At 47.3% G+C, this 27355-nt stretch overlaps 1 protein-coding gene across 1 annotated transcript; it reads right to left on the bottom strand.

The window, feature by feature from the left end:
- Window positions 1-10672: 10672 nt before the first annotated feature.
- Window positions 10673-14018, bottom strand: CUNH1orf216 (chromosome unknown C1orf216 homolog). Its single transcript, XM_036256692.1, has 2 exons — window positions 13879-14018; window positions 10673-11764 (listed from the first exon to the last, which is right to left on the bottom strand). The coding sequence occupies exon 2, from the start codon at window positions 11757-11759 to the stop codon at window positions 11070-11072; it is 690 nt and encodes a 229-aa protein (XP_036112585.1). The 5' UTR covers window positions 11760-11764; window positions 13879-14018; the 3' UTR covers window positions 10673-11069.
- Between the last annotated feature and the right edge of the window lie 13337 nt (window positions 14019-27355).

Genomic DNA, 27355 nt, shown 5'->3' with positions numbered 1-27355 from the left:
CAAGAAACAAAGAGAGAGAACCCAAATACACAAAATCAGAAATGAAAGAGGAGAAGTAACAACCAACACCACGGAAATACAAAAGATCATTAACAACTACTATGAAGAACTATATGACAACAAATTCGACAATCTAAGCAAAATGAACAAATTTCTAGAAACACACAGTCTCCCAAAACTGGACCCGGAAGAGATAGAAAACTTGAACAGACCAATAACAACTAAGGAAATTGAAGAGGTAATCAAGACTCTCCCAGCAAACAAAAGCCCAGGCCAGGTTGGCTTCACGGGGGAGTTTTACCGAACATTCAAAAAAGAACTAACACCCATTCTCCTGAAACTATTTCAAAAAATTCAAGAAGAAAGAAGACTTCCAAACACGTTCTATGAGGCCAGCATAATTCTAATTCCGAAACCAGAAAAAGACACTACGAAGAAAGAAAACTACAGGCCAATATCCCTGATGAACATAGACGCCAAAATCCTGAACAAAATACTAGCAAATCGAATCCAGCAATACATCAAAAAAATTATTCACCATGACCAAGTGGGATTCATCCCAGGGATGCAAGGCTGGTAAAATATTCACAAATCAATAAATGTGATACACCACATAAACAAAATGAAGAATAAAAACCACATGATAATATCAATAGATGCTGAAAAAGCATTCAACAAAATCCAGCATCCATTTCTGATAAAAATGCTCAGCAATGTGGGAATAGAGGGATCATATCTCGACATAATAAAGGCCATTTATGAAAGACCTACAACCAACATCATACTCAATGGGCAGAAACTAAAAACATTTCCATTAAGAACAGGAACAAGACAGGAATGTCCACTTTTGCCACCCTTATTTAACATAGTACTGGAAGTCTTAGCCACAGCAATCAGACTTGAGGAAAAAATAAAAGGGATCCAAATTGGAAAGGAGGAAGTGAAACTGTCATTATTTGCAGATGACATGATATTATACATAGAAAACCCTAAAGACTCCATCAAATATCTATTAGACTTAGTAAATGAATTTGGAAAAGTAGCAGGATACAAAATTAACGTCAAGAAATCGAAGGCATTCTTATACACCAATGATGAACTCACAGAAAGAGAAACCGAAAAAACAATCCCATTTACCATTGTGGCAAAAAAATTAAGATACCTAGGAATAAACTTAACCAAAGAAGTAAAGGACCTATTTGTAGAAAACTACAGGACATTGAAAAAAGAAATAGAGGAAGATATAAAAAAGTGGACGCACATAGCATGTTCATAGATTGAAAGAATTAAGATCATTAAAATGTCCATACTACCCAAAGCAATCTACAGATTCAATGCAATCCCCATCAAAATACCAATGACATATTTCACAGAACTAGAACAAATACTTCAAAAGTTCATATGGAACCAAAAAAGTCCCCGAATAGCCACAGCGATTTTGAAAAAGAAGGACAAAGTAGGTGGGATCACAATACCAGATATCAGGTTATACTACAAAGCCACTGTAATCAAAACAGCCTGGTACTGGCACAAGAACAGGCATATAGACCAGTGGAACAGAACTGAAAACCCAGAAGTGGACCCAAGGCAATATGCTCAATTAATATTTAACAAAGGTGGCAAGAGCATACAGTGGAGTAAAGACAGCCTCTTTAATAAATGGTGTTGGGAAAATTGGATGAAGCCCTAGTAGAGAACCTCTCTCCTCAGAAAACTGGCTCCTGGGGTTCCCGGTCTGCATCCATTACTACCCTCTACACACCCAAACTGTAAAGGTCCGGGTGTTCCTGAATACAGGTATGTCTGACTCACAGGCAAGTGAGATGTTTTACTGACCTTAGTATACCGCCCAGCATCCCAGGAAGTGATGTGATGTTTCAGGCCAAGCTTATGAGAGAGAGTATTCATAATGGTTGTACAGATAAACCTCCTCTCCACACTGCAGTTGCTGGCTCAAAAAGACTCCTCTGTCTCTGGGACAGTGCCCTGCTTCTGTCTCGGAGGCCCCTGGTTCCAGCCTCCCCAGGGCAAATCCCCTTCACTTTTCCTAGGATGCTCTCTTCCTTACTTACATTTACTCATCCTGAAAGTTGACATCAGCTCCTCTGTGAACTCTTTCTTGACTATCCCTTACCTTCCTTATTCCTTTCCCTACCCCAAACACAGAATTAGTATCTCCATTCTCTAGGTTCCCACAGCAATGTGTTTCCCAAATGTGATCCCTGGAACACTCAATCTATAAGATGATCCATCAAAAAAGGATTCCATGCTCAAACAAGTTTGAAATCCCTCTTCATACATTGCCCTCCTCTTAGGACTTCACAACACATACTGGCTCAGTAAAGGCCCTGAGGCGTACTGCAGCAAAAAAGTTCAGTTAACACTGTTTAACCCAGTGTTTCCCAAGCCCCTTTCATCATGGAAATCTTTTACTTTCCACCTCTTGAAACATGCTTTGGAAAGTTCTTCCACTAGCACTATGTACAGACTTCTATTAGCACTTATCACATTCTCATTACCCATGTCTGGGTCTGTCTTCCCGGAAAGACTGTGAAGTCCCTATGGCTGGAAATGTGTTTGATTCATCTGGGTCCTCAGTGCCTAGCAGAGGGTCCAGTACATGATAGACAGCAATAAATATTTGTTGAATGCAAGAACAAATAGTTCTGTCTTAGACCTGTCTGTGATTAAGATAAGGACACAAAGAGCACCTTGGTGACAGATTCCTGGCAGTGCCTAGGAGGTGTGTGGTGACAGAGGTGACAGGAAGAGAGTGACACAGACATCCTTGCAGACTGTGTGATTCTGAGCCCTCTGGGGATATAGCCCACCCCGAGTGATTTGGGACAGAGACAAGGGTGTCCAGCATCCTTCGGGATTCTAGAACCTGGAGTAGCCTCTTTAGTCACTATGGCCTGAGGGAGCCCAAGGAAGGGCAAGACCTCATCAGTTTGGGAGGAACTCAGCTGTCCTGCATGTGGCAGGCATAGTGTGGGCAAGGCTGGGCCAATACACACCATCTTTGGTGGTCTGGCTTCTCTGAATCACCCATTGCCCTGTAGTTTCCTGGACCTTGGAGCTCTGAAGGTGCTTCTATGAGGAACAAGGCTAGCCAGCAATTTCAGTCCTTTTCCTGAGAGGGAAAAATCTCCATGAGAGGTCTTGAGGAAGGCCTTTGTGGACTAGACAGAAACTCGTGGAACACTAGATCCTGGGGAAAGATCAGACCAGCAGGGATACAGGAACCAACCGGAGAAGGTCTTGCAGACCTAGCTAAGCAAGTTGCGTCACTGGAGAGCCTTGGAAAGGTCTTAAGTTGGAGGAGTCTTATAAGAGGAGCCCACTCTAGATCAGTGTAGTGAGCGGAAGGGAGGGAGCAAACGAGGAGACCTTCCAATTAGCCATGGAGAGAAGACAGTGATCTGAACCAAGGTGGGAGAAGTTGGAGTAGAAAGGAAGGCATGGGCTACAGAAGTTCTTGGGAGTGGGACCAGACTTGCTGATTGAGCACCATGAGGAGTGAGTAGGAAGGCTGAAACTCACATCCCAAATAACTGAGTGGAATAACCCAGTTTGTAAGTGGGGAGAAGATGAGCTCAGTTTTGGACAGGGGAAGTTTGAGTTGCTGTGGGTTATCTGGGTGGAATTGTTCATTAGGCAGTTAGATATCCAGTGGTGACTGGAGGCAGAGACCCTGCTAGAGACAGAGTTTGGGAGTCCAGAGTATGAGTGGGGACAGAAGGCACAGAATGGAGGAGATCCCAGAAGGAGGGTGGATGGAGAGAAGAGGTCCCAGGCCAGCACAAGAGAGCATCAAGGATCTAGGTCTAGAGAGAACTGTTTGAACACTGGATAGGAGTCCAGGAAGCAGCGGCACCGCCGGAGTTCCCTCCAGCCCGCTAGCTCCCACCCACTCAGACGTGCACACCCAAAAGTCCAGTCCCGCATCTTTGTTCTCACCTGCAGGTCCACATCATTTGTACAACCCTGCAGACCCCAACCTCGCCACGGAGAGGACATACCCGGCAGCCCTCTCTTGCTCTTCCCTCCGCGCCCCCACCCCTCCCTGCAGACCCTAAGGTTAATCCTCCCCCTCCCCCAGATTAGGGGCGCTGTCCCGCTTTGTGCGCCCAAGGGCCTGAGGCGAAAGCCCTGGAAGGCTGCCGGCCTTCCAAGCAGCTGAGGTGGGGAGGGTGGGCAGGGGACGCAGGGGAGGAGACATAAAAGGAGGGAGGGATTCCGGCTGCAGCTGTCCCGCGAGGGGCCAGGACAAAGGGCCTGCTGGCTGGCCGCCCCGAGCCGTTTTCATGCTTGTTGGGATTAGGCGCAGGAAACGTCGCTTGCAGCCGTGCGGATCAGCAGTCCCGGGCGCGCCGGCGCGTGGGGCGGGCTCGGCCCCGCCCGGCTCCGGCTTTCCGAGGGACCCCCGGCCGGCGCGGCTCCGAGGAGGCCACCCCTTTGTCTGCGCCTTTCGGGAGACGAGCTCCCCGCCCCCCGGAGACCGCTGAACACCAGCTGAACGCCGGCCTCCAGCCCTCTCCTTCCCCGGCGCGGTGCACTGGAGTTCCACCTTGCGCTCCCTTACGGGGCAAGGTCACGGCCCCCAGCCCGGAGCCCCTCGGACTGCTCCCATCCCACGGCTCGAGACCTCTTTCATGCCGGGTGGGTGGGGGATGCAGGCCCTCGGGGGACCTAGCTCCTTCCCCGGCCCTGACCCCGGCTCCACGTCCCTCCCGGCTCCCGCCAGTCTCACAATCAGATGACTCTCTCCTCAAATCTACTGGTGATAAATGAGAGTGGAGCGCTTAGAGAATCGACAGTTTCTGAGGGGGTTGAGGAGAGGAGCGGGGTGAGGATAAAGTTTGGCTAGAAAAGCCTTCAGGCCTGGAGAGGAGAAGCAAACACATTTCTGTCTGTCCCGTGATGGCCGTGCTGGAGATGGGAGAGTCTCGGGGGTTTGCTGGGGTATGAAAACCTCCCCAGGCGGGCGCTGTCTTATTTCTGAGAGAGGTGAAGGAGAAGAGGGAGCAGGCATGCAGGTCTGTCCAGGGGTGTGCATCTGTGAGTGTGAGTGCTTGTGTGTGTGCGTGCGTGCACGCATAGGTGTGATGTCCCGTGCTCCTCTGTTTGTGGGTGTCTGGTGGGTGTGGGCATGTATATGTGTGTGGCTTTGAGGTCTGGCTCAAACCCCAGAGCATCCCCACCTCATGCTTCTCTTCTCACCACTAGCATCCATTAAACTCCTGGGTCTGGGATTCAAGGCCCTTTTGCAACACTTTCTAATATACAGCACAATTACCCAGGGGCCTCTCCTGCCTATGATGGCCTTCCTCTCCTCTCCTAGATAAATAATAACATTTATGGACACCTATGTGCCAGGCTCAGGTCTAAGCCCTTTACATGTGTAAACTGTTACATAACCCTATGAGAGAAGTACTAATTGCCCCCATTTCACAGTTGAGAAAAGTGAGGCAGAGCTACTAAGTGGAAGATCCAAGACATCTGGGTCCAGCCTGCACTAGAAATCATTATTCTCTGTTGCCTCAACTTCTATTCATTCTCCATGCTTCTATTCCTCCAGGAAGCCTTCCTTGGTCAGGTGATCTCATTGCTTTCCTGTTCCTGTCACCTGTTCATGATGTGATTAGGAGACACTAACACTGGATTTTGGGTGAAATTTATGGGGAAACAGGCTGGAAGACAGGTCACAGGCTGCCACCAGGGGGCATCCAATCTACACAGAACCCTGATATTCCAGGCCCAGGCTGGGGAGCCCACCTACCACATTCTGAAGCTTCCTTATCCTCCTAACCCTTTACTTTCTTCCTCAGTTGCCAGTTCACTCCCTGCACCCCAGGCTTTAAGCCACCCCTCTGACCATGCTTGATGGGACTGACATATGTGAGGTCCCTGGAGAGAAAGTTTTCCATGGACCCAGCCTCTTCTCTCCCAAGAAGACCCAGTCCTGTACAACCTCCCTGCCAGTCTTGTCCCTGGGGGATGTTCAGGCCCCTGCTGTGTGCCCTGCCCCTGTGGTCTCTGGGTCTCAACCCCAGTCTCATCCCTCATTCCTCCTACTAAGTGAGATTCCTCAGGTAGCACCAGAAACCTGAGTTAGATTTCTCTACTCCTGGTCATGGGGATTTCATTCTGGTAGGAAGGGAAAGGTGGCTAACTGGCTAATCTCTACGCCAGTAAATGAATCTTCCCTACTCCTCTCACAGTCCCAGGGACTAAGAAATCCCCACCCAATGACTTGAAAACAAACTCCTAAGTATATCAAGTCTCAGGCAGAGATTTGCACAAAGAGCTAGGACTGGCTTCCCCTCTTCTAGGCTCAGAATGGCCTGTGCTGGATGAAAATCTCATCTATCAGTGCAGGCAAGCCCTGCTCAAGGGCAGGGGTGGGTTCTGCAGGACCTTGTGTGGAGATGCTCAATTGGTTTCAATACGTACAAAGCATCTTCAGGTCCATTTCCTCAGTGAGGCCATACAATTGCCACAGGTGGAGGCAGTCCAGACAGGTCTGCCCCACGTAGAAAGTACATTAGTAGTCTCGGCCCTTCCCACAATCAGGCCCCATGGCCAGCATACCTGATGGGAAAGCTGTTTCTTGGCTGGCTTGGTCCATCCACTGGGATCTTGCCTCAGTTTCCCTACCCCAAACTGCTGACATGGCTGTGGCTCTGACTCCCTGCTCTTGCTAAGCTCCTTCCCTCACCCACCATCACACCAGGGGCTGGGCCTGTCCTTAGACCCTGATGATTCGCAGGGGTACCATATAATTCACCACACTGGTTCCTTGGTCTGGCTTTCATCTTTTTCTCAGCTCAGAAAGCTCTGTTATCAAAAGGAATATTAGGCAGCTTTAGTTTTTAAAATTTTTTGGAAAAACACTTTTCATTTTAGATTCAAATCTTTTAAGGACAATTTTTATTTTTCCTATGAAAAAGTGAAGTGTGCACCCCAAAAGCACTTTTTAGAATAATATTTATAACTCTCATTAATGTAGTTTACTATGTGCCATATTTTGTTCAGATAGAGTGGGAGGGAGAGAGAGAGGCAGAAACAGCAACATGAAAGGGGCACATCGAGTGGTTGCCACCCACACAACCCAACCAGGGGATAAACTGCAACCGAGGTTCGTGCTCTTAGTGGGAACCGAACCCGGGTCTCTCTGGACCACAGGCCAACACTCTAACTGCTGAGCCAAACCAGCCAGGGCTGTTGGGAATGTTTAAAAGAGGACATTAGATTTTTCTCAAATGTTTTCATTTTGTAGGTGGAATATAATTTTTATTTGTGTAATTTAAAAATAATCAATAGACCCGGCTGGTGTGGTTCTGTGGATTGAGGGTTGTCCCATGGTCTGAGAAGTCCCAGTTCAATTCCTGGTCAGGGCACATGCCTGGGTTGCAGGCTCAATCCCCAGTAGGGGTGTGCTGGAGGCAGCTGATCAATATTTATCTCTCACATGGATGTTTCTCTCTCTCTCTCCTTCCTCTTTCTCTAAAAAATTAATAAAAACATATTTTAAAAAAATAATCAATAGCCCTGGCCAGTTTTCCTCAGCAATTAGAGCACTGGCCTGTGAACCAAAGGGTTGTGGATTTGATTCCTGATCAAGGGCATATATGTGAGTTGCAGGTTAAATCCCCAGCCCAGGTCGGGGTCATGTGGGAGGCAACCAATTGACGTCTCTCTCACATTGGTGTCTTTCTCTCTTTTCTCTCCCCCTCCCTTCCACTCTATCTAAAAAGCAATGGAAAAATATCCTCAGGTGAGGATTAACAAAAAATAAATAATCAATAAAATATTTGATTTAATCAATTAAGATATCCCTTTGTAATAGGCAGCCTCTATGAAGCCCCCTGATGATTCCCACGTCCTAGTACTTAGACCCTTGTGTAATATCCTCCCTTTGAGTAACTTACTTCTAACCAACAGAATATGACAACATGGAGGGGATGACATTTCTATAATTAGGTTACAGAAATTTGTGACTGCTGTCTTGCTAGTACTCTTACTTCCTTGGCTTGCATGCTTTGATGAACTGAGCTGCCATGTTGGAAGGGCCCACGTGGCAAGGAACTGAAAGTGACCTCCTGCCAACAACCCTTAAAGAACGGATGCTCCCTACAAATGAGACCATGGACCCTAGACTGACTCGGCCTTGACTGCAGCCTTGAGAGAGCTTGCTGACCTACAGAAATGGTGAGATGACAAATGAGCATTGTTTTAAGTCACTAAGTTTTAGGGTAATTTGTTATGCAGTAATACGTAACTAACTAATATACTTTCTTTATCAAAGTAAAGAGACAACAATAAATCATCATATAAACTGATATAAAACAGAAGACCTAATTTGATAGCATCAACAAATATCTGAAGTCATGCAGAGTAATGTAACATCTGTGTCAGAACCATCTAGGGACAGACCCTGTCTTTTGCAGTCAGGCTGCCTTTCAGGGAAGGGGTGGCTCCAGAGCAGGGTTGAGAATATGAGTGTGTGTGTGTTGGGGGGTGTCCCTCACAATCAGTGCCCCCCCCTTTCAGGCCCAAAGGTGCCTTAGGACAAGGACAATCCCAAATGGGACTCTCGCAGAGGCCAAACCTCCCCTGTCAATCGGAGAAGCCCCTAGGAGAGACCTCTCTACCCCACCACCAGACTGTCAACCATAGCAGGCTGGATTCCTCCTCCCAGCGTCTTCCCCCATACCCACCAACCAGCTCAGAACCCTGCTCAAATGGGGAGCTCAGACGATGTGGCAAAGAGGCCATCAGATGACAGGTGGAACAGAAACACAAACTCAAAAAATGCGTTTCTCTGCCGTTTATTCATCTTGGTTCACACTCAACACACAAGAGCTAGACGCAAGTTCCCAGGGTCACTGCTTCAGCCTCACTCCCCACTGCTTTCACCCACCCACCTGTTAGGGATGGAAGTCTTTAGAGATAGAAAGAGCTCCCACATTTTGCAGGTTGGAAGACGGAGGGCCAGAGGCAGCATCAGTGACCTCTGTGTTACTGCTCACCCACCAGGATCTTGCAACCTCTTAGCTCCCAGAAGCAAAACAGAGAACTTGGCTACCTTAGTCTTTGGCTCTCCCCAGAACTCCCCAGCTCTCTACCTCTTAGAGCTTCTGCTGAAGCCTGTCAACTCCCATTTAAAGGGCCATTCAGTGATGGAAGGAGGTAAGACTCAGCATCCTGAGTTTACAGAGGCAGGGCAGACACTGCCCCCTGCCCACTCTTGAAAGTAGAATTGTGGTTCCTCTGGCTCAGACAGTCTGATTTCAGGGAAATGAACCAAACTAATTCAACATCCAGGGTTGCTAAAGCCAGAGAGGCACAGAGAGGGAAATGAAATTTTACCCAACAGCCTGGGAACAATTTGTCCATTCCTTGCAAGCTTATAATCACACATTTCTTTCCATCAGAAGCTTAAATCAATTATGGTCTGTAACAGCTCCTTTGCGGTGGAGAGAAGCTGGTTTGTGGTTTGTTTGGAACTGGTATTTTATAATTCCCAAACTCCTATTCTTCCCACAAGCATCTCCCCATCCCCATCTCCCATGTGCCAGAGGCAGAGTTCAAGAGGGACAGTCCCCTATCTTCTTCTCTGATCCCACACCCTCCCTGCCATGGTGTCTATCACCACCCCTAGATCCCCTCCCTGATACTAATTTTCTACATATTGCCCCAGCAAAATTGCAGCCAAAAAGCCATGACAGGCCAAAGCAGCTAACACCTACAGCAAATCAACCATGAGGGACCACAGCCTTAGCAGAGCAAGGTCTAGAAAGAGTGAGGGGAAGAAGAAGGAGAGGTGGCCTGGGAAATCCCAGGAGAATGAATCAGACATAACCCTCAGATACATGACAGCAGGCAGCCCATGTTCCAGGGAGCAGTAGGACCCTGTGGAGAAAAAAAGGCTACAGCAGGCCATGGGTAACACAGGGTGTGGATGGATGTCCACATGTCTAATTGAATATATATTTGCACTTGCTTGGGAGTCTGCCTGCAAATACACATGTTCCTAATATATACTTCCCACACATGCACCCCTACTTATAGGCCTATGTACTCAAGAGCTCACTCACATACACCCACCACAAGCCTGCACATTCAAACTCACTCATAGGCACACACATCTTTTTCATATACAGTTGGCCCTTGAATAATGGAGGGGTTAGAAGTGCTGAGCTCTGAAACAGTCGGAAATCCATTTATAACTTTTGACTCTCCAAAACCTTAACTAATAGCCTGCTGCTGCGCAGAGGATAACATAAACAGTCTAATCACACATATTTTATATGTTTTATGTATCATACACTGTATTCTGACATTAAAGTAAGTTAACAAAATGTTATTAAGAAAAATTTTGCCCTGGCCAGTTTGGCTCAGCGGTTAGAGCATTGGCCCGTGGACTAGAGAGGCCCAGGTTCGGTTCCCGCTAAGGGCACGTACCTCAGTTGCAGTTTGTCCCCGGCCCCGGTTGGGGTAATGTGGGTGGCAACCACTTAATGTATCTCTCTCACATCAATGTTTCTTTCTCTCTCTCTTCCACCCTCTCTCCTTCCCGCTCTATCTAAAGATAAATGCAAAAATGTCCTTGGGTGAGGATAAAAAAAAAAGAAAGAAAGAAAATCTTAAGGAAGAGAATACATTTACAGTACTGTACATATTTATTGAAAAAAATCCACGTTAGCGGACCTATGCAGTATAAACTTGCATTGTTCAAGGGTCAACTACATATCCTCATTCATGCACATATATACACACTGTTGGGTACTGTTCACACATGCATATACAAATTAACTCTCTCTTACATACATGCCATACATACAAAGATGGACACACTCATAGATAAGCCTGCACACGTTTGCCTGTGTGTACACACAGCACACCTAAGCTGATGCACAGGTACTGATTCACACATGCCTGGCATATGTTAGCACATACATACTCACTTATGCTTACCTGCACTCATACCAGCTAATCATCACACACATGCCTGCAAATATATACATTTACATATACCCTTGCACCCCAGGGGAGGCACACTCTTAGCCCTGGTCCTGGGGCCTGGATGGTGCTGCCCTCTGTTGGAGATAGCGGATAAGCTCCTTTCTGTTGTCTAGGATGGTATCGAAGCTCTCCTGAAGGCGGGCCTGCTGGTTAACCAACTGGTGCTGCAGGCCTCGGATCCACTGCAGCAGGGCCAGGCGGCGGTACATCACCAAGTGCACGTGGTGCTTCTCCTTCTCCTGTTCTTTGTAGCGCTCTTGAGCCTGCAGCTTCTGCACAGCCTGGGCCACTGAGGGCAGAAGGGGATCTGAAGGGCCAGGGCTTTGAGGGGTCCCACAGGCAGGCTCAGGGCTGCTGCTAAGGCTGTCAATGCTTAGAGAGCTGCTGGCATAGCCGTTGTCTTCCAGAGGGGAGCAGACTGTGCCGGCACTACTCATCTTCTCAGGCTCAGCTCTGGGGATCTCTGCCCCCTCTGGTGGACTACGGACCTCCTCTTCAGGGAGTCCAGAGGCCTGGAAGGCCTGGTTGTCAGAGGACAATTCGGAGGACCTCCTCATCAGGATGGGCTCCACTGGGTCTGGCATCCCATGCCAATTCTCATTGGCATCCTTGGCACTTGCCATGAAGTTGGAGTTGCTGTCTGGGTGGAACTCAGGCTGACATACTCCAGGAGGCAGGCCCCCTAGGAACTGGCCCCCTTCAGCTACCCCTGGCTGGATGGTGAACATCTGGTCTGTAGAGGGGAAGCAGAAGAATGAGTCAGAGCAGGACAGGGTAGGGTGCCCTGACAGAGTGGAGGCAACCTAGCTGCAGGGACAAGGCAGCAAGTGGAGTCTACCTGCTCCTTCTTAGTCCCTTTCCCTGCACGCTGGTAACACCTCCCTTTGTGGTTGTCCTCCTCCCTTTCTGTCTACTGCTTCTCAGTCTCCTGCACAGGTTTACCCTCAGCCCTCTGAGGAGGCTGTCTTCTCATTCTACGCACTTCTCCCCAGATGACCTCATCCTCTGCTGCAGCTTCGAGGAACATCATGTGTTGGTGACTCAGATCTGCCTCCAGCCCAGATCCAACTGCTATCCAGCCACAGGCTCCTCCAATTCTATGTGTTCAACCCAGCTCTCCCTCTTCTGTGGTCTCAGCAAAATGACCCCACCCTCTATTCAGTCATTCTAGTCAGAAACCTGACAGCACCCTAGACCCCTCACTCTGCTTCCTTCCCCCATCTCACTGGCCACCACATTCTGAAAATTCTTCCTCTTAAAAACCACTGTGTGTATGTACATACATCTCCCCTTGCTTTCACTTGGTTCAGGCCATTTCTTACGCAGACTACCGACTGCCAGTCTTTTCACTGATCTCTCTGCCTCCAGTCACGAATGTAAATTTGATTCATCGCAGCTCCCTAAACTCCTGCTAAACCTCAACATGGCCTACAAGGCTGTGCTTCATCTGGCTCCTGCTCACCCCTCCAGACTTGCCTCTTGCCACTCTGTCCCTCCTGCCACACCAAGCTGCTCAGAGATCTCAAAAATTCACCATTATTCTCCTCGCACAATGCCCTTGGCCTACAATACCCTTCCTCTCCCCTCCCCACTCAGGTCCTTCCTTCTCCACCCAGCAAATTCCTTTTTATACTTCAAAACTCAGCTCTAATACCTCCCCCCCTGAAGCCATTGTGATATTCTCCCCACTGCCCCAATATACACAAATACACACACAGTTAACTCTGTCTTCCTCTGGGTCGGCACTGCCCTGCATACACACTGTCTAATTCATGTTTATTTCTTGTCCCGGGCACATAATTGATGGTCAGTACATGTCTATTCAATTTTTTTAAAAACCCTCTTGTGATAGCAGCTTGTAAATCTGGCTCCCTGACTAGAGGTGGAAGTCCTCTATATACCCCCCATCATTATTCTCAGGAGCCATCACGAAGCTTGGCACTAAGCAGGTGTCAGTCCACACTTGCTGAATGAGTGAGTGGGGGAGAGGGAGTGGGCTGCCCAGGGACAGCTATGCTCAGGAAGAGTAGCAGGAGACTACTGCTGACTACCTAGGGCTGGAAGAGGCAGGTTCAGTTCCTTCCTCTGCCCAAGGAGGACCCCACCTCCCTACAGACAAGCCTCTGGGACCTTGCCCCTTTCTTCCACACCTACTATCCTGTGTCCCTGCCCCTACCTTGCTCCATCCTGATGCTCTGGAGGGAGGGCACACAATACCATTCTTTCCTCCTCGATAACCAGCTTCTACCAAAATTAGGGTTTCAATGAACAAGAGGCTTCTACTGAACACATATTACTGGAATTAGGAAATTCTGGTATCAGTAAGAGTGAGGGATAGTGTAAGTATGCCAGGGACCCTTTCCCCACCCAGTAATGGGCAGAAGTCCTGCGGTGGGAGTGGGGGGACAGTTCCTTTATAACCTACAAACTCCCCCCTAAGCAGGTGCAGGGAGATCTTCCCCTCCCAAATATTGTCTTTTTCCTAAATTTGGGCGGGGCCGTGAAGAAAACTGGGATGCAACGGGGCTGGTGTTACGAATCACGGGGTTCTCAGAGACGGTAAAATGGAAACCCTGACACCCCAGGGTCAGGTTCCTTTCCCAGCTACCCGCAATTTGCCAGGGTTTGGGTGGGTGGGCGGGAGGTCGCTCTGTAAGGATGGGGGGAATCGCCTCCCTTCCTGCCAAGCCTTGTGGGAGAGGGCGTCTACCCCCAGCACAGAGAGCGGAGACCATCCTTCCCTAATCTCCCCATAGGTGGCAGCTGTGCCGAGGCTGCAATTTCCCTCCCGGCCCCCGAACTCCTGCGGCTGAACCCCATACCCTCCACCTACGGCCCCCGACTCACGGCCTGGAGGCGCCCGCCCTGGCACGGCCGGCTCTGGTTCCACGAGCCCCGCCGCGGGAACTCGTCCCTCCGGGCTGGGGAGTCCCTTGGCCTGGGTGCACGCGGGCCTGGGCGTGGGGCGCGGGGATCCTGCGCTGCGCTCCTAGCCCCCGGCGCGGACTGCGGGGCCCCGCGGCGTCAGCGCGTGGGGCGGGGCGGCCTGGCCCACGTGGGCCGGCTCGGTTTCCCGCGGAGCCGCGCGCGGGTCTCAGCGCCTGAACCACCTCCCCGCCTCCGGCTTCCGCAGCCTTGACCGCGGCCCTGCAGGTCCAGTTTTATTTCCTAACTGCTTTCACGGGGCCCCTCCGATCGGCTTGCCTCTCTGCAAATACAGTGGCATTTTCAAAATGAAAATCTGAGCTCGTCCCCACCATCCTGCTAAAACCCCTCAGTGGCTTCCCCATTGCAGCTTAAACCCTTAAAGCAGCATCCTCAGGGCTCCGAGCGTCCTGCCTGTCTCTCCGCTTCAGCCTTTGTGCTCCATCTCTGCGCTGGGGCCTGACGCTCCTTCCTGCCGCGCGGCTGGTGCACACCGGTTCCCCCTGCCTAGCATTCTCGCCCCCTTTCATATTTTACATCTCTTCTCAGATCAACCTTCTCTGACCTCCTTTGATCCTACCCCCGGGCACTTTGTTCCTTTTCTTCATAGCATCTATCACAGTTTGAAATTATGCATTCATCGTGTGCTTATTTATTAAAGTCACGTATGAAAGCTACGTTTTTAAAAGAAGGGGGAAAAAATCTGCTCTGAGACAGACGTGGGGCGACTGCCGGGTCCCTTGGCATCCCACAGGGCAGAGAACACCTCACTGTGCCAGTGCAGTGGGCTCTTCTCAGTCTCTATTTACTGAAGCCTGATCCCCTCACTCCCTTCCTCCTTGGGGAAAATGTGTAGGGTTTGGGGGCCCACTTTGCAACCAGAGAGAACAGAGAAAGTGCTGGCTTTAATGATACAACCAAAAAGCAATGTTGAGTAAATTAAAGCTTCTTGAAACAAGTCCCCCGGAAAGAAGATGGGGACAAATTTAGCCTTAAGGGCACATGAGCCTCTAGGAGGGCCCTTCTACACCCCCATTTTACTGAGCAAACTACGCAATTGGCTGCACCTTCCTTATGTACCCCCCACACCCCATTTCAAAACTAAAGTAATATGGAGTCATTGTTGAATCATAATATATTTAAAATACCTTGTCTTGCCCTGGCTGGTTTGGTTCAGTGGTTAGAGTGTTGGCCTGTGGACTGAAGGGCCTCGGGTTTGATTTCCGGTCACAAGGTACCTGGGTTGCAGGTTCCATCCTGGCCCTGGTTGAGGTTGCATAGGAGGCAACCTATTGATGTGACATATCAATGTTTCTCTCTTTCTACTCTCTTTAAAAAATCAATGGAAAAATATCCTTGGGCCCAGCTGGTGTGGCTCAATGGTTGAGCGTCAACCCATGCATCAAGAGGTCGCCAGTTCGATTCCCAGTCAGGACACATGCCTAGGTTGTGGGCCCAATCCCCAGTGGGGGACATGCAGGAGGCAGCCAATTGATACTCTCTCTCATCGATATTTCTATCTCTCCCTCTCTCTTCCTCTCTCTTTCTCAAATCAATAAAGAAAAAACATTTAAAAATATATATATGTCCTCGGGTGAGGATTATAAAAAATAAATAAAATAAAATACCTTGTCTTTCCCTCATCCCTTTCTTTTGCCTTTTTTTTTTTTTTTTTCAATGAGAAAGAATTCAAGTCTGTGATCTCCATGCCAGGGCGTCCTTTTCCAGTTTCAACTTGATTATAACTCACCATTCTGCAACCTCAAGACTAAATGCAAATTAAATCACACCAACCAATCCTATATGCAAAAATAAGGGAAATAGAAGAGAAAAAAAAAATATGATTATGACAACTCCTATTTTGAGAGGGAAAAGGAAATAAAAGGGAGAAGGCAAAAGTAACTCAAACTTTGGCCACTCCCGAGCTTAGAATATACAGGCAGAGACCTCAGCCCCATTTCTACATCAGGTCCTGAGGCCAAACTAGTTTTCCCTTTTCCTTTATCCACTGCAAGTGCCCCTTGTCTTCAGCCACAGTTTTCTTCCTTGTGAGGTGACCCAAATCCTCACTCCTAAATGCTCTGAGCTCCAGTGGTCTGCAGTTATGCAACCATACAGCCATATGGATTGTCATTGGATTGTTTGGTGGGCCCAGAACAATGCCCCCCCACCCTTCCTTCAGCTCGGTCTCTCCCAGCTCTAACCACCTGGGTTAAATGGGAGCCTGATGAGTCCAAAGATAGGACTGCCCATTCCAAGTGAGTTAGTGAGAGTCCTTCTCTGGGACTTTCTGAAATAAAACTAAGGAAGACAAAGCAGGGAAGATATGAGCCTAGGGCTGTAGCAACATCATTCCCTGGCAAGAAGAAGTCAGTGTGTAGTGGGAGAAAACGATGTTGACACACAGAAGCAGAGACAAAAGACAGTCCTGGTGATGTTCCAGTCTGTTTCCTGAGGCCTTTGTATACCTTCCAATAAAGCCCTTATTTTGCCAAGCCTAACTTGAGTGAGATTTCTTTCACTGGCAATCAAAAGAACCATGATTATTAGAGCACCCCTGGGTCCCACTTATGCACCTCTCAGTCCTCATTAAATAGTAGCAAGTCTATTTCCCCTTGATGGCTATTATCAGTCCAGCCTACATGGTGACCTCCTTTCTTCTATTCCTCTAGTATTATGAGGAACTTGAAATGCAGTGGAATCATCTTTGTGTTCCCTGGTTAGAAACATTCCTCCCTAGAGGCTAAAACCTCCAGATCTGCAGAATCTAGAATGTCAGAGACAGGAAACAAACTCTTAGAGAAAGTCATTAGGTACAATCACATAAGGTGCTACACCTACCTCTACCTCTTCATATGCGTTCTGGCTACAAAAGACAAAGAATTATAGATTTTGTTGATTTGGAGTCTATATTGTACTCAGCAGAGCAGCCACCCAACCTGGCATAGCTGAGTCATCAATTGTTCATTCCATTGTTCTATAAAGCTAGTTGTTCTAATAACGTAATACCTGATCAATCCAGTGAATTCCAAGGGTATCAAACTCTAGCCTCTCTTTTCTTAGTCAAGGGCAATGTTGTGTGGGATACTCTAGCACTATATAATTAATGCAGTAAGTGCACAGACTATGGTCCTGGCCTCTCCATAATTTTCAGAGAGTTGGGAGCCTGGAAAAAAAAACACAAAAAAACAGGAAGGCAGAGGCGTCCATGTCTGTATGACCATAGAAAAGCAAAAAGTATAGATGTCTGTTATTCATTTGCCAGAAGCTTCTTCAGTCAGGATACCAGGGAAGCAGTCATTCTAACTGAAGGGATATATGTGGCTGTGTCCACCTAACTACTTAGATCGAAGGGATTTAATTGGCAGGGACACCAACATCATCAGAGATGGTCAGTACCAGCCTGAACAGGATCTCTGCAGCAGGCCAGCCCATCATGAAGATCCAGCAGTGGGCAGTGAGTAGGTATCTTGTCGAGCAGACAGATGTCAGAGCTAAGAGAGAGGCTAGCAGCGAGTAGCCAACTCCAGGCCCAAGGGACCTGGGGTGTGAGACAAGGGGACAAGGGAAGATGAAAGGAATTTCTACTCCAAAAATTAGGAGAGGCATGAGTTCCTCCATAGGTGGATAATTTTTCAATGTCAGTACTCCCAGGAAGAGGTGGATAAGATCAAGGTGTTTCAGAGTCAAAGACCTGCCCCTTCCCATCCATTCACTCACACCCAGGACATAGTTATGGAGTCCTTACTTTGTGCCAGGCACCATGCTGGGGATTCAGGGCAGAATCAGAACTGATGGTGGCCTTGGGGAGCTCCCTGTTTAAAAACAGAAACAGCCCAGGCTGGTTTGGTTAAGTGGTTAGAGTGTCGGTCCTCAGACTGAAGGGTCACAGGTTCGATTCCCAGTCAAGGGCACGTACCTGGGTTGCAGATTCAATCCCCAGCCCCAGTTGGGGTCACGTAGGAGGGAACAAATTGATGTGTCTTTTTCACATTGATGTTTCTCTCTCTCTCTCTCTCTCTCTCTCTCTCTCTCTCTCTCTCTCTCCTCCTGCTCTTCCACTCTATCTAAAAATCAATGAAAAAATATTCTCAGGTGAGGATTAACCAAAAGAACAAGAGGGAGGGCAGAGCTAGAAGCAAAAGTAGTGAGCACAAAATAGGGTAGGGAAAGGCTTTATAGAGGTGATACTTGAGCCAGGCTTTGAAAGATGAATAGAAACTCACCAAGAGAAAGCAAGAGAAGGCCAAGGAGACCGTATGTGGTATGTGTGTTGCAGGGGAATGTCCAACCAGGGGGCCATATATGGCTGGCAAAATCAATACCAGCTAACATCACACCCCTCACCATATTAGCCTGACCAAATATAGCAGGCTACTTTTTAAATTGATCATTTTGTATGACCCTTGAATGATGTTGTAAATATCCAAATGGCTCTTGGCAGGAAAAAGGTTCCCCGTTTCTGGGAATGCGACCAGTTTGGCTCAGCGGTTAGAGCATCGGCCCGAGGACCAGAGAGCCCCGGATTCAGTTCCTGCTAAGGGCACATACCTCGGTTGCAGTTTGTCCCCAGCCCCAGTTGGGGTCATGTGGGTGGCAGCCAGTCGATGTGTCTCTCACATCAATATTTCTCTCTCTCTCTTCCCCCTTCTCTCCCTCCCGCTAAGGGAAAAAAAAAAAAAAAGACAACACAAGGAAGGCCAATGTGACTGGTACATGGAGACCAATAGAGGAAGGAGATAAACCTGGAGGATAAAATGGACCAAGAGGTGAAAAGTCTTGACCACCATTCCCAGGGGCTGGGGCTTCTTCCTGCGGTCAGCAGGGGATAACAGAAAGCTCCCAGAGGTTTCACATCAGAACGAAGCAGAGGCTCCTAGTCCTGGAGTACAAGCCACCTGCTTCTTTCTCTTTTCCTGAGCTCATATCATCTGTCAACCTCCTCATATGGCTTTAGAAACTTAGGAAAATCAAATCATTTTAACCTTTTTAGGTTAAATAAAGGCAATGTGCCTTGAACATTGTTAATTAGTGTTATAATGTGAACATTGTTAGTTGGGATCCCGAGACCAGGCCCAGCCTTGGAGGACCTTTGATGTACTAGAGAGCCCTTAAGGCAGATTAGAGGGAAAACCATTCCCCAGAATTAACTCATCTTGGGAAACAAAGGCCTACAAAGCTGGTGACCTAGTTGTTTTGTTCATCCATTTCTCCTCTGCCTCTTAAAGGTAAAGTGCCACTCTAGTCTATCAAGAAATTGTTGTGTGATCATGTTAGGTAAGACAGGTCCATTCGCCATCCTCAATATGGCTATAAAATGAAGGGGACGTACTGTACATCAAATCTGAAGTTAAAAAAATTTTTTCTGAAGGCTTGGAATCTTTTATTTTCAGGCAAAATATTTGTAATACACGCAGTTTGAGATCCCCCCTCCCGCCCTGAATCCTCCACCCTAAATAGCTCCAAGGAGGCTCCCAGGAGGCTTTTAAAGTTCCGGACACAGTTTCCAGTCCACTGTACCACATGAACCTAGGAGATGAATCCTGCCCCAACCTTCCCTCCCACTCCTGAGGGAGAAAAGGGCAAACTGAGAGGTGTTTTGGAGCTGCTAGAAGAATGAAATAGACTCTCTCTCCCCAAGGCACCTGAGTGCTAAAAGGTCTCTCCCAAACCTCTTTCACCAGGAGTCCAGAAAAGCCAAATCCAAGATCCCAAGGCTGTTTGAACACCCCAGAGCCCACAGCAAAGGGAGTGAGCTAGAGAGAAAATCTGATCTGAAGGAGTAATGAGAGAAGGGGTGCCTGTTCCACCCCCTTCCTAACAGCTGCCTCTGTGGGCTCCGTAATCCCCATGCCCTCTCCCCCACCCCGTCTTCTGGCTGCCCACCTCTCCTCCACCCACCCCATTCATCGGTAGGAGGGCCCGGTATCAGCACAGCCTTTCAGGGCCTGACAGGTCCTTTCTGGGTGCCCCCCACATGTAACCACTTAACCTCCAGCACAAAGGGCCAGACTGAATGGGCCTGGAGCTGGTGGCTCGTGCGGAGGGAGAGGCTTCAATAGGATTTGGGGAGCTGGGTGTATAAACCGCTCTGCTCCAGCAGCCGTCAATGGAGGAGCTGGAGTTGGGGCATGTGCCGAAGGGAGGAGCCCGGCAGCTGCATCCCGCCCCGGAACAATGATTTATTCATTCTCCTGGCACACACAGAGAACACAGGCTGAGAGAACGTGGCCCCACAAATCGCCCTTGGCCTCCGCTGATTCCCATGGCAATCATCCCAGTTAAGAGCGCCCCCTCATGCTTGTAATTTATTGCCTAAAGCCTGCCCTTCCTCTTCCCCATAAGGAAGTAGAGTACATTATGGGAGGCCTTTAATAGGCTGAAGGTCAGGCAGGCAAACTTTGAATTGGGTCTATCCAGTCTCAATCCCGCTTTCTCTGAAAGCTTTCTGGTCAGGTTTTTTCTCTCACCCATTTCACAGCCAGAGAAACTGATACAGGGAGAAAAAAAGGGGAGGGGCACAGAGCTGGCCTATCTCAGGAGTTGGGGAGCTTAGCCTAGAAATAGCAGACAGGTAATGGGAATGCAATTAAGGCTTGCTGGAGGGGTTAATGTCTGCTAGTAAAAGGTGCCAAGTTTGCTGTCCCCACACCTCTCTCCAGCCCCCAATCTTCTAGCCACATCTGACTCCAATTCCTGCAAGAATCTTTGGGAGAACTTTGGGACTAGGGGAGAGAATGAAGAAAGGTAAACAAAGGTACTAAAACCTGTACATTGGGGGAAAAATGTCAGGTGGTTTCAAGAAGCTAAATTGTGACAAGAATAGATGTGTTTTGCCCTCTTGCCTCCATACCTCATGTCGCCAGGGGCCAGATCACACAAAAAAAATCATCATCATAAATAAAGCTAAAAATCAATAATGTTAGTAGAACAGGGAGAACCAGATTGAAGTGACCATCTTCAGACTGGCCCCTGGGTCTCCTGGCCCCAAGCTCATAATTACCTTGTCACACAGAAAACAAATCTGTTGTGGGTGGTAATTGTGGGAGGTTAGGAGATTCTGGGCAAGGAGTTTGCCCAGCTGAGGGGGGGGGGGGGTTAGGAAGGAAGACAGATTGGCCTTTGGTGCTCGGGGCAGGGGAGTTGAGACTGACAAAACTAAGGCCTAGACAGTTTCAGAAACTTTTCTTCCTTTAGACAGGAAGGTGGACACACTAAGGGAGGTGAGCCTGCCTAATACTAATACTGATACTGGTAGTGGGAAGTGAGAAGGAACAGGAAAAGGCCCCAGCTGAGCCTCAGGAGGGCAGGTTGCTTTGGTGCTGCTGCCCTCTGGTGGACATAAAAAGACAGTACTAACACCTCCTATGCTGGAAACAAATACTAGAAATTGTAAAGGGGTCTCTGTCGTTTCCTGTCCTAAAGCCTTGGCCACCAGTACTAGAACCCTGGCAGGCTGGTTCCCCAGGAAGCTGACTCAGACAGTTTAGTATGAAGAATGTTTATTAAGAAGCGGCCTTTGGATCAACATCTGTGGAATGGAGGGGACAGAAGCTGAACTGCCACATACTGAGCCAGCCCCTAGGGGAGCTCTGAAAATAGAATGGCCCATCAGAATTGTCTGGAAATGAACTGAGATGGCCAGGCATTTATACCCCTGTTGTCATAGGATGTGGATTATGCTAAAAAGGAGCATAATCTCAGACAAGGTGTTCTCTGAAGCTGAGGCAATCTCCAAAGGGTCTGACTGCTGAAGGCTGCCTGCAGACAGTGATCCCAGTAATGGGTCCAACAAGGCTTTCATCGAAGGGGGTTGGAGTGGTACATCGTGGGCTGTACCCCAAACACCACAGATACTCATTCAGCCTGTGTTAAATGAATGGCTGTGTAGGATAATGTCTCAGGCTCCAGACTCAATGGGATAGCCCATAAGTCTGTTATTCAAGCTGTTATACACTGACCTTTGGAAATGGTCACAGGAGCCCTAATGCTGATTCATGGATTCATTCATCCAACAAGCACTCATTGAGGTTTACTTCGTGCTAGGCCTGGAGGCAGACACTTTACAATTCTTTTTTACTTAATCCTCACCACAGTGGAGCTAGTATTAACTCAGATTATTCAGATGAGATCAAGTTATTAAGTGGCTTTCACAGTCCAATGACACTTTTAAAAAAATGACATTCACAATGGGACAAGTGCTATTGCCACTGCCAGATTCCTCGGGCCAGAATGGGTCTTGCTGTTCTGTGTGTGTATGTGTGTGTGTGTGTGTGTGTGTGTGTGTGTGTGTATGTAGAGAGATGGCTCTCTCTGCTTTCAGCCAGAACACTTTCTTTATTGCTGCCAAGAGTCATGCCTTCATAGCCTCCTGCTTCGATTCCTTCCTAATAATGTTGCTGCCCAGAGGTAACAGAACCACAGGCTTTCAACATTTCTGATTGTAACCACACAGCTAGCTTCTTCCCTGGATATTTAAGGGAGAGACAACCCTTATTCCCCAGTATTCTTTGGCCATCGAATCATCAGAAAGTTATGAAATGGTAAGTTCTTCCTCTAATGGCTAACTTTCATAAGTGCTGTGGTCATTTGGGGATAATACCGAAGGGACAAGTGGTGGTTTCTGCTCCAGAAACTTCTCTGTACCCTGCGCCTCTTGCTAACCCACTGGTTCTGTAGGAGGCGAGAGCTGGAGAGAGAAAGCTGTCAGCTGCTGTTCTATTATAGCCCTGACACGTTCTCATCTTTGGCCAATTAAACCTTTCAGCACTCCCAGCCACCAACATAAAGACTTTAGTCTTCTCATTTAGATTCTAATCATAAAGAACTTGAAAGGAAAAGAAGAAGGGGGGAAGCTTGGATGTCATGGAGAAATTTCTGGGTCTGACTACAGAGACATAAAGTACCCTCAATACTCCTTACCACCTCCCAATCACACACACACACACACACACACACACACACACACACACACACACACGCCTTTCCTCCTGGGCCCCCAGAACCTAATTTTTCACATTTAGAAAACTCAGATGATTTTTGCCTGGGTCCATCTGGTTTTCCAAATAACCTGTCTATTTGATAAATAACATAAGTTAAATTAGACAAGACAAACAAAGAGAGGGGTGGGCAGTCAGCTTTTTCCCTTTCCTCAGCCTCTGAGAAAAAGAAAGACAGGGGATGAAAAGCCTACCCCATGACTCACTCCCATTCAACCCTGCCCCAGCACTTGCTACCCCTTCGACTGGGTCCAGTGATTCTCCAGCCCCCACCTCTAGCCCACCAGCCATCAAGAATACTGGACTGTGGTTCCTTCTAAAATAAAGGGAAAGAACCCAGACATCCAGCCTCATAATTTCCACGGATCACCCTTAGGCTGTAGCTACTTCATACCCCACTTTCCCATTAGCTATCCCACCACAGGGAAGAACTAGATCAATAAACTGAAAATGAAAAACCTTTAAGGTGAAAGAAGAGAGGACAGAAAGACAGAATGAAAAGGACATGGATAGTACATCCCAAGACAATACAACTACTAGGGGCAGAGAAATCTGGCACCTGGGTATAAAAAGGTAAAATCCCAGGTGACATCAGCCATGTACAAAGCTGTGCCTATTTCTTCAGCTCATTATGAGAGTCCAGGCACACAGCTGACCTCCATCCTGACCACTCCCGCAAGCCCCAGCACGCAGCTAGCCATCACTGGTCCTGAGATGGGCCCAAGGGCTGGTAGTTGTGAAGACTGGTGAGGCTTGGCCTCTCCTTCCCACTGAGCCAGATGATAAGGAGGCATCAGCACCAACCCTTCCTCGGCAGTGGGTTAGGCAGCATTAGCTCAGCCTCAATCATTTCACATCAATTTGTCCCTTTGATCCTAAACCAAGCCATTTCACTTTGGCCTCATCTTCCACTTGAGGAAAAGAGTTCAGAGAGAATGACTTATGCAAAGTCCTGTCACTTGTAAGTCGCTGAGCAAGGACTTAAGGTCTCACATAGCAACCATCTTGATTCTATCCCACCAAAACAAAAGCTTCTTTGTAGGCCATTCAGCTCCAAGCTTTTCACCATTAGCTCTTCTAGGCTTTAGATCACCCATTGTTTAATAAATACTTATTTGGGCATGTGCCAAGCATGGCACTACCCAAAGCATACATTTTTAAACAAAATGGATGTGGTCTCTGCTTTCACAGAATTAAGTCTAGGAGAAGGAAGACAGACCTAAACAAACATAAGGTGACAAATGGTGATTTTTAAAAAAAATAGGAAACTAGCATGGGTAAGAAAGGGGTGGTAACAGAAGTCATCTCTGAGGAATTTAGATCTAAGCTAACACCTGGAGAATTATACATTAGCCAGAGAAAGGACGGTGGAGAGGACATCCCAGGAAAATGAAAGACAGTTTGGAAGGCCCTGAGCCGAGTGTAATGTGAATAGAAAGAGTGAATAGGGGGTTGAAAGGCAGAGCTATATCAGAGGGCCTTGTAGGTCATGAGTTTGAACTTTACAGTGGAAGGTTTTAAGTGGAGAAGTGGCATCCTCTAATTTATGTTTATACCAAGATCACCCTCTTAGCTGCTGTGCACAGATTGGACAGAAGGGAAGCAAAACTAGGAATGGGGGAATCAGGAGACTATTATAGTACCCTGGCAAGAAGTTGTGGAATCTTGGAAAAGGACACTGGCTATAAAGCTGGGAAAAATTAGCTGATTTAAGATGTAATGCGAAAGTAGGAATAACAGGACGTGGAGATTGTTTGATGATAGGAATAAGGATGGAAGTGTCAAGATGCCCTTCAGTTATAAAACAGTGACGGGGATGTGATGTACAGCATGGTGACTATCGTTAACACTGTATGGCGTATCTCAAAGTTGCTAAGGCAGTAGATCTTCAAAGTTCTCATTACAAGGAAAAGTATCTGGTAATTTGTATGGTCTAGATGTTAACTGGATCTATTGTGGTGATCATTCCACAATACACACAAATATCAAATCATTATGTTGTACACCTAAAACTAACATAATGTTATACCCTAACAATAACAAACAAAAATCCTTTCAAGTAGGATTTGAAGGACTAAAACTTTTATAACTTAAAAAAAATGGCCTTCAGGTTTCCAGCCTGAGTGACTGGGTGTGTGGAGGTGCCTTTTACTGAAATGGGAAACAGGAGGAAGAGGTTTTTAGAGGGAAAAAAGTCACATTTTTCAAGATGTTAAATTTGAGAATCTTATGAGACAACGAGCCTTTAAGAAGTGGTCTGCCACCAGCTGGTGTGGCTCAGTGGTAGAGCGTTGACCCATGCATCAAGAGGTCACCAGTTCGATTCCCGGTCAGGGCACATGCCCAGGCTGTGGGCCCGATCCCCAGTGGGGGCGTGCAGAAGACGGCCAATCGATGTTCTCTTTCATCAATGTTTCTATCTCTTTCTCCCTCTCCCTTCCACTCTCTAAAATCAATAAAAGGGAAAAAAGAAGTGGTTAGCAAAATGTGCTGTGGCTGCAATGTTGACAATTTCTCATGCTTGCAGAGTAACACTTGACACAATGCAGTCACATACACTTTCCAACTTCACAACAACTCTGAGAGTAGCACTACTATCCTTGTGTAGATATAAATGGAGGCTCTGAAAGGGAGTGGCAATAAGTCTCACCTTAGACCTATGGCTGCCAATAAAGGGCTATAAAAACATTCTCTCTAAAATCAAGCAATAAAATTGTTTTGTAATGTATGTAAACTCTCCTCACCTGCACTGAACCCAAACCACTTGGCAAGTTAATGTGATCAATTCACTGGAGTTGAGAAGCCAGTGAGGGTCAAGTGCAGCAGCCTCTCACTCTCGACCCAGAGGGGCTTCCCTCAGAGACACCCTGAAACAAATGCTCTCAACATTAGACAGGCGCTGACCTAAGAGTGAGCATTCAATCTGGACAGATGTTGAGATTTATTGTAAAACTACATACATATTAAAACATCTTTACATATATTTTCCCCATTACAAGATTACAAATATACAAACATGAATTCTGTCAAAGTCAGCATCTTGTGCAGTAGAAACAACTGGAGAAAACCTGTTCCCTAATTCCATCAATGAAACTGGTTCCCCAGCTGTCAATAAAAAATTGGCACAATTCATCCAACTTCCAAGTCCAGCTCCTGACAGTGGAACCACACGATTCACATGGAGTGTTTTTCCTAAAGCAGCAGTGATGGTCAGTTCTAAGGGGGAAAAAAATCTATCCAAAATCTGAGTGCCTCGTGGTAGTTTAGGGAAATTCAGAGTGTTGGCAATTCTCTTAAATATATACATATAAAAATCCTCACCCAAAGACATGCTCATTGATTTGAGAGAGAGAAGAAGGGGGAGAGAAAGAGAAAGATCAATCGGTTGCCTTCCATACGCACCCCGGCCAGGAATTGAACCCACAACCCAGGTATGTGCCCTGACCAAGGATCTAACCTGTAACCTGTTGGTATACAGGATGACACTCCAACCTATTGAGCCACCCCGTCAGGGCTCTCTTAATATTTTGATTAAACTCTATGATGGTTTTCTCTCAAAATAAATAATGAAGTATTAAATTATCTTCTGACCAATTAGGGCAATGTACTCTACCCAGTTGAATGCAATAAATCATGGTTATATTTCTTTTTGTCAGAATGAGAAGGGAGGTCCTCGAGCAACAGGGTTTCAGATCAAGAATTTCATCCCGAGAGAGAGCTCTCTGTTCCATGGGGTATCTCATGTGTAACCCTTTATCTTCATCCTCATACAGCAGAAAATTGAGGCTAAGGTCTTTCTGACTTGGGTACCAAGTCAGAGTTTGAGTCCTTATTTTAAAGAAAGCAAAGGTTCATTGGACACTTGGGGTTGTCTTGGGAAGAGGCATACAGGAAAATGGAACGGGCCAGACTAATAAACAGTCCATCGGTTGGTTCCTAGGTCCTTTGTCTAAGAAGTAGCTCTTTCACTGAGTCCTGGTCACCATGGTACAGATCTGAAGGATGTGAAGGAGTCAAGCTGGTACTGATGATATTCGCTGCTTTCTGTAAGTTTCTGCAATGCCACACCTTTTCCTCTTCCTCTCCTTTCACAAAGAGGTATCAACCCAGGAAGCTGCTAGGATCAACTGTCAAATATTTAATGAAGGAAAGAAGTCTTCACCCAAGTGTTCCATGAGTCAATGTTGTAAACACTGCAGAACAAAGATTAGTGGCCAACCCAGGAAATAATACTAGAAAAGGAAAGAGATGTCCAGAGCCATACAGTGGACAGAACTGGAATCTCTGTCGGCAATCTTAATGCATTGATTATGAAGAAAGGGGAGAACCATTCACGTGAGCATCAATTCCAACTTTCAGTGCCAGAACTTCTCAAAGCAGTCTCAAAGTAGGTGCTGGCA

This window comes from Molossus molossus, unplaced genomic scaffold (assembly GCF_014108415.1).
Source record: "Molossus molossus isolate mMolMol1 unplaced genomic scaffold, mMolMol1.p scaffold_m16_p_12, whole genome shotgun sequence".
In the NCBI taxonomy this organism is placed as follows: domain Eukaryota; kingdom Metazoa; phylum Chordata; class Mammalia; order Chiroptera; family Molossidae; genus Molossus; species Molossus molossus.
The sequence above is the reverse complement of the archived record's forward strand: the minus strand, read 5'-3'. Positions and strand labels throughout refer to the sequence as shown.